The sequence below is a fragment of the Sander lucioperca genome, chromosome 12 (assembly GCF_008315115.2).
Source record: "Sander lucioperca isolate FBNREF2018 chromosome 12, SLUC_FBN_1.2, whole genome shotgun sequence".
Classification (NCBI taxonomy): Eukaryota; Metazoa; Chordata; class Actinopteri; order Perciformes; family Percidae; genus Sander; species Sander lucioperca.
In genome coordinates this window covers 268,398-280,846 of record NC_050184.1, presented here as the reverse complement: position 1 = coordinate 280,846, position 12,449 = coordinate 268,398, and the positions used below count along the sequence as shown (strand labels likewise).

Below are 12,449 nucleotides of genomic sequence, written 5' to 3'. Positions count from 1 at the left end.
ACTGAGCACCAAGTGCCAGACTGCCAGAAGGCTACATTCATTTAAAATTAAACATTGCAGTTGGTGCTAAGTGAAGCATCTGTCATAGTGTGCCTTGGCTACTAGACAGGTGGAATTGATTCTTAATTTACCACGAAGCTGATCACGGTTACATGTTCATCTCCAATCCTATCTGTATTTGTGAGAAGTGGCGTTGTCCTGAGGTGAAAGATAGCCTACTTTACGGCTTTATCATCGAGTTAATAGGCGTGTGTGTTCGTGTCGGCCGCTGTCCATTTCCTAAGGTTCTGAAATGCAAACATTTTTTGACTATGTTTTTTTTAAAGGGCATGCACCTGTGAGCACCCACAGAGGAAAACATAAATCGGCACCTATGAGCTGATATACTGTATGTGTAGCAAATAATACTGTTCTTGCATGGCAGCAGTGAGGTGGTATAAGAAGCTGCCCTTCCAGTGCCACGGACTGTAAACATGAGGCATGCAATGTCTACATTTTCCATGCCCTGATCAGCCCGTACCCTAAAAACAGAGCAACATTTACAAGAGTTTTTTTTTTTTTTTTTTAATATATATCTCAACAAAAAATGAACATGCTTTTAACTTAGTTATAAAGGGTACCCCACTATATCTATATAGACTTTGAAAATCTCTGCTTTAACAAAAAAATATCTATAGTCAAGCAAAAATAACTGCTACATAACTTAGAGAAAATTTTAGTTGTTTGCTTTTTCACAGGTAAGCTTTTGAAAAAGCATCTGAATTGTTAACTTATACTTCTGAACAAGTAAAAAAACCATTTACCAATTGCAATATGAAATACAGCAATTTCTATCTGTCATTTTTATAAGCAATCGAAAAGTAATTTAGTATGTTAAAAGTGGATGTGAACAACACAGTTATCGTGTTTGATGAAGAATGTGCACGCAGTAGCATGAAAGAAGCACTATTAAATAAAGATTGTATATATGAGTAGGCCTATACAAAATTATAATTATATCTTCATCATCATACCATTATCTTACTATTTTTAATTCATCTGTCCTTTGTCAATAAAAGGACTCTAAAAACTTACCGGATTAGTTTATGATTTCAATGTGCATTTCAATGTTCTTCGAACAATGCAACCTAAGTTGGTCATTCGGGATATGACTCCGATGGTGTCAACACGGTCCATGGAAGCTCTGATTCGTTCATACTGCACCCGCAGTCCTTGAGCTTGAAGAAGTCCTTTCACCATTCGATATCCAGAATGAGGCTGCCTGGATTTTATGTCTCTCACACACTGGTCCAATTCTTCATCTGTCAGAGTGCTGTACGGTGCCCTGACAGAGATCAGACTCAGCCATGCGTCAATGGACTGTTCGTATCAACACCCCCAAAAGCGCAACTATGCATGGGATGGACAGATTAAGGTCCAAAAGGCTGAAAATGTACTCCAAAGAGAGGACCATTCTCGGTCGTCCAACTGGTCCTTGCTCAAATTGCACAGTTTTAATATGTTACTTACTTTTTTCTTTTTCCACATTTACAAGGCTATGTAGCTGTCAAGGCATCTAAAATAGGCTGTGAAACAGCTACATGACTGGATATGGCATTTAAAAACACAAATTCTTGTGTGCAAATGAACTCTTAAGTAGTCCAAATCCAGAGGCAATTGTCCAAGAATATGCTATAAACGAGAGCGAAGTCGTTCCAAAATGTGGTCAAGCAGCAGTTCCTTAGAAACAACAAAATCAGCTGCATTAATGAGCATACAGTAATTACATTTCAAACCCTAACATTCTCCCAATAATTTAAATGCAGTTTCAGGGCTCGATATTCAGCAACATGTTTAAAGCAATGGCTATTATCTTAGAACTATGATAAGAGTGTAGTAGCAACCTAGTAGTAGTAGTAGTAGTAGTAGTAGTAGAAGTAGTAGTAGTAAATCACTGAAAATTCACACACAATGGATGAATCCCCAACTTTAAGCAAATTAATTACTATGACTTATCCAACTGATTCCCTAAAGTTATTCACTCCAAGTCTGGCGTGATGTAACTTTATCCTACTCTGAAAAGCGTTTTAGGTGGGATCATTGACCAGCCTACAGGTATGGTCAGTATAGGTAATCTGCATAGACAGCTGTTTAAATCACACAAATATCCCGCTGTAACGTTACATTATATGTGTTGATCCTTTTAACCGTATCCATCTACATTGATGGCTCCCAGTCTGTCTGTGAGCTTCTACCATTGAAGTCTTTTTTTTTGCCGTTTTAAAAATTTTATTTTGCGCCAAATCAAATGTTTTTTGTCACGATTAATCTTGGAGCTGGTTGGCTTGGTTCCAGACTTAAAACTTGTTTTTATAAACGTTAATGTAGATTTCAGCCGTTAAAAAGTGGGCGCCACCGTTGAGCTCTAAAGTTAGCTAGCTATATAACGTGTTGTCTTGCTGACTTACCTACATAGAGACACGAGTCACACAAACCATAGCTATGTGTTCCAAACATAGTTAGCTACAACATACTTCTGTCAAGCCCTGAGTTTGATTGTACATGAACAGCAAACTTACCAGAGCACCTTTGTTTTCCCTGGCAGTCCTCTTTACAGGTTCAATATCCGTGCCGAGTTCTTGGGTCACATGACAGACAGGTCATATTCTGATAGGCCAGACGTCGGGCTGAGTTCTTGGATCACATGACGGACAGGCAGTGCTCTGATAGGCCAGACATCGGTTTGATTGCATGCAGGCTCAATTGCTTTTCCTATCCTGGGTAGCCGGGATGTTACCATAGACTGTATATAAGAATGGACCAACAGATCCCGTTGCTCTGGACGGAGACCAGTGAAGGCCTTTAGAAGCACTTTTCCGGTGAGCGCTGAGCGTTACTGCGTAGCCTCCAACTGAGAGAAACAACGTAAATGTGACGTGAGCAACCTGTCTGAAAGTTGGAAGTCTTCTGGTAGCTGTGCCAAGAGAAATCTCAATCATTCCGAATATTGCAGAGACGAAGAGCGTAGGTATATGTAAGGAGATAACATGGACACAGGCTAATTATTGCTAACTAAAATGCTAGTTAACATTAGTAATTAAACTTAAACAGCTAATGTAAGTCCAAACTGCCTGCGAGCTTCTCCTGTACTATACGGTAATTCCTCTACTATGCGACAGTAAGTCGCGTGGTTATGACACAATCGTTAGCCTATTTTTACAAAAACATATACTACGGAGCCATAACGTGAGGTACAAGGTAATGGAACCTTTTATACATTGTCGTGTTTCTTTAGAAATAAACAATGGACAAATAAAGTCTTTAAACGCTTCAGATGTAAAGTTATTCGCTGTCAAAGTGACGTCAAAATGAATGGCAGTCAATGGAATGCTAACGTTGGGTGATCGCTTTGTAGCATCAAAATGGCGCCATAGGAGATTTGAGCTCTGAAGTGAAGCTTACCCCCTTGGATGTTACTGTGTGAATATTTAACTTGAATTTTTCGATCTGAATTTGAGCAATCGAATTAGACTGATGTTTTCTTTGAAAAATTGTAACTTGAAATTTGAGATCTGAATTAGAGCAATCAAATTTGATCAACCTGAATCTATTTTATCTGAAATTCTGTAAGTTGATTTTTTTTGTATCTGAATTTGTGGCCATTGAAAAATATTGATCGAAATTCAGGTTTTTAAAATGGAAATCAAGACTTTTCATATTTAAATTTCAAAGAGGTGAATTCAGAACAAATCAATTCAGATACATGTTTTTCAAAATAAAATATTTCAATATTAAGTATTCAGTGGCTGTTATTTGCTTCAGGGTTCGTACACCTTTTCCAAGGTCAAATTCAAGCACTTTTCAAGCACTTTCAATGACCATTTTAAAGCTTTTTCCAACACCTTACACTACCGTAAATTACATACCAATATGTAGTCAAAATTATTATTCAGTGTTTTATCACATTAAGAGATAATGCTATAAACAGCCAAAATTGGTTTTATTCGCAATACAATACAATCAGTAAGATGCTGAAAATGATAGTTGTCAGTTAACTATGTTGCTGTATAAATCCTGAATTATCACCTTTAAAATGTTTAATCTCTTCATGGTTCATAACATAACAGCTATGCTGCCGCACTAAGGCAAATACTCTCGAGGGAAAATGATGCAGGAGATGGCTTTGAAATGTAAATGCCAAGATCAAGGTAATTAGAATGGCACACAGGTGGTGCATAAAAAAAAGATAATCTTGGTAGCCTAATTTAAAATCCAGTAATAGCTAGCGGTAGCCTTTAGCTAGCGATGCAAACTAGTAACCTAGGCTAACCTACACACAAACACTTTGCAAGCCATAATCAAATTTAAGAGCCCCTATTATGCATGTTTGGTTAGTGTGTTATATAGCTTTTGTATGTATCTGTATGTAAAAAATGTAAAAAGTACAAAAAAATCACATTTCCCTCCAAATGGACCTCTCTCCCCCAGACAGCACTTCTTCTCTACCAGATACGCCTCGCCCACATTCCTGTTTGAAATTCCTCAGTTAGTGATGTCACTGATTGAGAAAGCCAGCCCAGTTTTTCATATGTGTTGCCCATAGGTGCTTCCTAAGCAAACACAGCCCGCCCAGTGGCTTGTTTGAATTTGGTTGACCAATCACAACAGAGTGGGCCAGCAGACCAATCAGAGCAGACTGGGGTTTTCAGGAAGGCGGGGCCAAGAGCTCGGACAGAGTGTTTCAGGCAGAGGAGCTGCAGCAAAGGGCATTATGAGAAACATAATATGTTTTTGGAACATCAAATAATGTAAACCTATTCTAGTGGACCCCAAGAGTACAAATATGATGCTGAAAAAGAGGATAATAGGGGCTCTTTAATCAGTCTGTTATTCTTGTTAAAACAGCTAAAGGAGCATTCTCAGAGATAGGCCTGTTTTTTTATATAATATAGTTTTCCATTAACGTGTTGCAGCTGTATTTTTTAAAACCCTGTGTTTTTTATTTTTATCACAGTCTGTTTTAACCAAAATCAAGATATTGGTCCATATCGCCCAGCCCTAATCTCCAGAGATCTTCAACAGGGGGTCAGGGACCCTAGGGGGTCCTCAGAGTTACTAATTTTTTCAACAAATTAATAGCAAATATAAATCAGCCTATTTGTGATTTTTTTTTTGTTTAATTGAAGACAGACTTACTGGCTTATAGGTAAGGTAGACACTAAGGTAGCCATCCACAGATACAGTTCATCCTAAGGATTCACTGTACGTGTATGTTTGACATCAAAACATGATTTATAAAATCATGCCAACAATTATTATTAAGTATTCTAAGCAAAAAAGGTATGTATAAAGGCTTTATGCCTACACGTTATTGTAGGCCCAGTTTAATATGCAACTCAATTTTACACAATATATGTAGTAAGGGGTCCCTGCTCTGCTCCATCTCTCTTTTAGTTAAGGGGTCCTTGGCATAAAAAACGTTGAAGACCCCTGCTAGACTGTGATGTGGCTGAGGTAGGCAAAGCCTAGTCGGTGCATTCAAGAGATGTTAGGGACATTTTAGAATTAGCCCTCAGCTTCCAGAGAGCATTGCATTTGTGTGCTACGTCATGAAATCAAATCAAATCTAAAAGTAAAAAAAAAAAGAACATTCAGGTTAGGCCTGGGTGATATGGAAAAAAATCAGATATTGCGATAGTCTTGACCAAATACATAGATGTCGATATTGCGAAGATATTGTAGGGTTGACTATCGGTGCTTTCACAAAATATTTTTTACAATGAGATTTTAGATAAATAATAGGGCTGTCAGCATTAATGCGTTAATCGCGATACGCGAGCATAACGCAGTTAATTATTATTATTATTATTAATAATAAAATGTTTATTTGCATTAATCGCATGCCGCCATTTATTAATTTATTTTACACTTCACTCGGCTTCGCGTCGTGCCTAACAACGCTCCTTAGCTGTTCTAAAATCACTAGAATCTAGTTAGGCTACTATTTTGACCCTTTGCCACACCGTTACTTATCATCAAGCTGCCATTCTTCCTCTTAACACATCCTGCTGCTGCAGGCTGCAGGCATGATGGAGAAAGCAGCAGCAATAACTCTGAATGGCGCTTTTTATTTTCCAAAACTCCCGGACGGCTCAGTAGACAAGTCGAAAGCCATATGCACATTGTGTAAATGTCATGTCAAATGTCATGTCGTCTCGTTCAGAATACGATCTCATATTGTACTAAAATAGTTCACCGAAACGTGTTTCTGAAAACATTTTAAGCGAGAAATAGGCCATGCAGTTGCTGAATCTGTCTCCATTTCAGATCAACAAAGGTCAGTTTAAAAGATTTTCGTCGAACGTTAATTTCTTATAGTTATAATGCCTCATTTATGTGTAATTTGTTCAATAAAAGCATGTCAAAAATTATCTACTTGATTTCTTTATTCAGTGGGAATAGGCTATTCAATATTTAGGTTCGCAAAGAACCTATTAAAGCACTAAGACATGAGAACAGTATAGCTTCACATTTGAATATTTATCGCAAGTCATATCGTCATCGCAATATTAAACAATGTTATCGCACATCGCAGCTTTTCCTCATATCGTGCAGCCCTAGATGAAACCAAATCCCCAAAAATTACTACAGCTCTTGCAAAACGGGTGGCAATTAACTGCAGACCTGTCAGCATTGTAGAAGACTCGGGTCTTAAAGACGTACTACGGTTGGCATGTTATGAATTGTGCAATAATGACAGATTCACACATTTTTCTTTTGTTTACAGTAAATAAATAATAAACAAATACAAATCTTAAAGTCAAGTTCATAAAGCAACTTTCTTTGCATTCATTTGATTCCCAATCAAGATACACTGGTAAGAATTGCTTTCCATTGTTAATATGTACTTAAAAACTGTTCTGAAATGCAAAATAATAGAATTTTAATCATGTGATAAAACATGCGATTAATCGCGATTAACTATAGAAATTCAGTGATTAATCACGATTAAGAAAAAATTAATCGTTTGACAGTCCTAATAAATAATCATCAATAATGTGATAAACAGGTTCAAGTGAAATTATAGAGAAAAAATAAATACATTTTTTCCAGCTATATACTGACTATGTTTACATGCATGCACAAAAATAGTGTGATGTTAAAACAAATCTGCAATTCATCAAATGATATTCCCTAAAAATGTTTCACAACAGATTTTCTGAGAAAATTGAGTTAGTATGTGCTTGTTACTATCAATTTAGACAACATAAATGTATGTCACGATATCTCAATATATGATTTAATCACGATATGATTCCATTGGAAGACGATAAATGATCATGATTGAATTATTGCCCAGCCATAGTTCAGGTTGAAGGATTCTGTCAGAGCGGTTAAAACTCTCAAAAACCAGCATGAGCGCTAAAACAAGGGGTGTAACCGTAGCAACCCGACAGCTCTCCTACCTCCTTGGGCGACAAAATAGAGATGTAGTCCTCGTAGATGGAGCGCGCCTTCTCCTCCACGGCGCTCTTGTTGATTTCCTGCTTGAGGTCTTCGCAGGCCAGCCAGAACAGCATGTTCTCCTCGCTGTACTCCGTCCGCAGGAACTCCCGGAAAATATTCCGCCCCGCCGGGTTCCTCATCAGCTTGTCGAAAGACTGAGACCACAGCCGGATCTCTTCCGCCGAGGGTTTGGTGCTGAGGAAGGATGAGTGGAAAGATGGTTAATTTCTCCATTTGTTTATTATTGTTAACATGCCGAGGTGCATGTTGACAATAATGGCATTACATAAAAACTAAATGGTAGTTTGGTGGTAGCGTGTGCAAGCTGCATGCAAGCAGAAAATGCAGAAAATCCATTATATGTACTTCTTTACAAATTAAATAAATGTCAGACTGACTGACTGACATGTGATGTGCATTATTTTCTTGAAAACAATCAGTTCTTAGAAATGTCTCAAGATATATTGTCTCTAAAAGTGTATTTAACTTTAGTTTTGGTTAAAGAAGGAAAAGAAAATTGCAACACTCAATCCTATCGTATCGTACATCCAGAATCGCAATAAATAAAAATCGCAATACAAATCCAATCGGAACCCATGTATCGTGAAGTAATCAAATCGGAAGAAAAGCATATCGTCCCAGCCCTAATATATATATATATATATATATATATATATATATATATATAATATATTAGTAGCACTCTGCATCCAAAATATTGTCTTTTATAGCATAATTAACAATACTGCCTGATGATTTTCTAGCATGGCTGTGAGTGTGTGTGTGTGTGTGTGTGTGTGTGTGTGTGTGTGTGTGTATGTGTGTGTGTGTTAGCACTGCAGACCCACCAAACTTCACAGTTTGGTATGGTTTCCATCTTGGTGTCCTGTGATATTCTCCTCCTCCTCCTCCGCCGCCGTCGCTCCTCTTCATTCCTGACGGTGAGACTGACATGATAATAAAATTGCTCTCAGGCAGGACACGCGCACGCACGCACGCACACACACACACACACACACACACACACACACACACACACACACACACACACACACACACACACACACACACACACACACACACAGCTGGCAGAATGACAGAAGAGTAATTGCTGTCAGAACTATAAACACATGTACAATCACCTACAATGATATTACTACCCCATTTAATAACACCACTAACCACAGTTATGTTAACAGCAGGGTAAAGCAGCAGCTGTGTGTGTGTGTGTGTGTGTGTGTGTGTGTGTGTGCGTGTGTGTGTGTGACAGAGAGAGCGCTATAAATAATAAGTTCCCCTGTGGGAACTATACTGAACTATAGAGACCTAATCACTGCACAGTTACTGTCTGACTAATGTCTGGAGACTCAGTGTGTGTGATCGTGAGCAGGTTTGTCCCATGTATTCCTGTGTGTGTGTGTGTGTGTGTGTGTGTGTGTGTGTGTGTGTGTGTGTGTGTGTGCGTGCGTGCATGCGTGCGTGCGTGCGTGCATGTGTTTTTGTCTCCTACCATGAGCAGCTGCAACAGCAGCACCAGCAGAAGCAGCAGGCGTTGGGCCGTTGGGAATTATGGGTAGTGGTCATGCCCCGCCCCCCTCCTGTCCCGCTCAGTGCCGAGGTCTCGCTGCGACCTCCCCCCATGGCCAGCTCGCCCCCTCGCTCGGCCGAGATGGGACCCGTGTACTGCACAGACACAGACAGAGAGACACACATATTCTGTGACTTCTTTGTCCTTTACTGGTGGAAGAAGTATTTATACTTCCCCCAAATTGATACTGTTTTTTTTGTGAGGGAACCACTGGTTGAAATAATTAAATAATGTATTTTTTAATTTAAAAACTTGCACTTTACTTGAGTCTTTTCTTTTCATGCCACTTTCTACTTCTCCTCCGCTACATTTCAGAGAGAAATATTGTACTTTTTACTCCACTACATTCATCTGACAGCTTTAGTTACTAGTTACTTTACACATTAAGATCTCTGCACGCAAAAAATATGTAGTTTATAAAACACGATGTTTTATTATAAATAAAACTAGCCAACAATATAACAGCCTACAAGTCCAGTTGAAATGATTAGACCATTAAACACACAACTGTTTGGATCCTTTCCAGTTTAGAAAATGGGAGGATTTTTCTGCATTGAGTACTTTAACTTTTAATACTTTACATTTTCCTAATGATACTTACATACTTTTACTTAGGTAACATTTTCAATGCTCGACTTTTACTTTTACAGAGTATTTTACAGTGTGGTATTAGTACTTTTACTTAGTAAAGGATCTGAATACTTCTTCTTCCTCCACCACTGCATCATATGTATTTTTATGTACGATTTTCATTTTGAGACATTGGTACAGTTTTGGAAAGCCCACAAGTGAATCCTAAAAGAACGCTAGTAAGCTTCTTGCTGTATTTTTTTGCATTTGCAGAGCTGAGCTGAATCCTAACACACTGCAGGTCTTGGAAAGTTCAGTACGCTTTTGCTAACAGGCTAGAACTGGTCTTCACATGATCACTTTTGTTTATAGTCATCCTACAGAGGAAGCACGGACATATGTGTGTGTGTGTGTCTGTGTGTGTGTGTGTCAGTGTTTTAAAATGCTACACATAGCATGTTCGCCTTTAGAGAGGATGGATGATTCTGAGTTCACAGTGAAGGATCTGAAGTCAAATAAGAGAATTAACTTGGTTCATTTTGTTTTTATTAGAATATATTTGGTAACATTAGTGTCTATCTTGCCAGACAGTCTTCAACTCAAGGCCCACGGGCCAACTACGGCCCCTTGCTAATTCTGATCCGGCCCCTATATACATTTAGGTTCACAATACATTGTTTTGGCCCACTGACTTTTTGTCACTTTTCACAACGTTTTTTTCCGACATTTTTGACGCTTTTGGCATTTTCTTCGACATTTTTGCCGACCAAAAGTGAGAAGACTAAATGAGACATGCAATAATTCAGTCAAAGATATTTGACTTTTCCCATGACATAAAAGCAATACACTCTATGTCTGGCCCTTGATGTGATTCTCATTTTCTAGTGTGGCCCTTAAGGAAATTGAGTTTGACACCCCTGGTTTAGGTAATACTGTATCTGTGAATCAGACATGCTAATAATGATAATAATTTTATTATAATTCAAAATGGGAGGGAGAGATAAAGCGGAGAAAAGAGAAGAAAGACAGATCTGTCACACATTTCAGTCACTAGAAGGCAGTTATGAGCACTTCTTTGCAAAACAGAACGGAACATAAAGCTGCTGATTTAGATCAAGATGAACAACAAAAAAATTATTCAGTCTTTGACCACGTTCCAGTCAGCACACTCTTTTTTTAATTTTCAAAGTGCGTGGGATGGTGAAGAGGTGGAGATTGAGACGGAAAGAAAGGAAAAAGAGAGGAGTGGGGTTAACTGATGGGAGACGGCGAGACAGGGGGAATAAATTAATGGATTGGGAGAAACAGACGACAAGGGAGAGATATAACAAAAGGATAAGAGATGCTCAAAGATGTCAAGAAAGAGATTATAGAGTAAAAGACGAAGAGAGAAAGAGGAAAACAAGAGAATTACAAATTTAGAGAGATGGCAGAGTAGGGCAGAAGAGAGAGAGAGACACCATGTAGAATAGAGGAAGTGAAAGAGAGCGGTTATGGAGACAGACCGGGCAATGTGATGCATCATGTGATTGAGCTGTGATCACACACACACACACACACACACACACACACACAATTTGTAATCTTGGGACGTATGGGCCAGAAAGAGTTATGAAACATGTCGGTCACAAACAGTAACACACGTATGAGCACATAGTGTACATCACTAGGTCCCGTAGACAGCAAATATACACACATACATCATGAAAAAGCTCACAAAGAGACATGCATTCACACACATAAAGGCACAGTGTATGTGTGTGTGTGTGTGTGTGTGTGTGTGTGTGTGCGCAGATAATTCCATGTCGATGTCATCATTAGATTGGGTGCATTTGTTATTTATCCATTTCTCTAAATGATGAAACTGCAGCGCAGCTAACATTAGCCTCCAGCTGTCCACACAGTGTGTGTGTCTGTGTGTGTGTGTGTGTGTGTGTGTGTGTGTGTGTGTGTGTGTGTGTGTGTGTGTGTGTGTGTTTGATGCCAACATTCCAGAGAGCGGGTGAATGTGGCAGAAGGGTCGGTGATGCTGGTAACACTGTAGATTAGTGAATGAAAGCAGTAACCTGCATGATTTTCATGTTGTGCTGCCTGTAGGGGCTGACTGATAAAACACAGGAATCAGACAAAAGATCCACACACCATATTAAAAGCTACCAGTTTATTTTAATTGCGCAACGTTTGGATCTAACAGAGATCTTTGTCAAATCCCCATCACAAAGCAGAACAAGCCATATATAGACACAGCCGCATTCATCACTCAGGTGATTGTGATCTGCATGATTGAGAGTCAATCTACTCTCGAGCTGAACCACTCAGAGCAGAGCTGAATGACACGTGTCTCCCACATGTGATACTCCCACATGGGGGAACAGAGCATGCCTATGAGAAAAGGAACTAGAGACATCAAGGCATAAATTAAATACAACACAGCAGCAGAAGTTGAGTCAAATATACATCGTAAATCACAAACGTCACTTGTTTACTTCCTTTGACAAACTGATCTCTTTCCATCTGCGTGCATTCACGTTTCAGAAATGCTTGTCACTAACTTATCTTATATTCCCTGGAGTTGTTATGTTTTCTCACCTCACAGTTTTCCTTGGATTGGGGTTGCACCTAAATCATGGTTGGAGCTGCCATGGTCTCGCTCGACACCCTGCTGTGCCCTACTATGCTCCACTATGCCCTGCTGTGCCCCACAACGCCCTTCTACACCCCGCAACACACCGCTACGCCCTGCTATGCCCCGCAACGCCCTACTACGCCTCGCATCGCCCCGCTACTGCTACAACTACTATTTCTA

The 12,449-nt window shown here is 39.2% G+C and overlaps 1 protein-coding gene across 7 annotated transcripts in view; it reads right to left on the bottom strand.

Moving 5' to 3' along the window:
- rgs19 (regulator of G protein signaling 19) overlaps window positions 1-12,449 on the bottom strand; it is a 56,578-nt gene that overhangs the window by 12,884 nt on the left and 31,245 nt on the right. For 4 of the 7 annotated variants that reach the window (XM_031312077.2, XM_031312090.2, XM_031312094.2 and 1 more), the window contains 3 exons: window positions 8,996-9,168; window positions 8,334-8,432; window positions 7,446-7,680 (listed from right to left, as the gene is read on the bottom strand). In XM_031312077.2, coding sequence (XP_031167937.1) covers window positions 7,446-7,680; window positions 8,334-8,432; window positions 8,996-9,168 — 507 coding nt within the window. The remainder of the gene's footprint in view (window positions 1-7,445; window positions 7,681-8,333; window positions 8,433-8,995; window positions 9,169-12,449) is intronic. The other 3 variants (XM_031312084.2, XM_036008117.1, XM_036008118.1) reach the window with 1 other exon arrangement.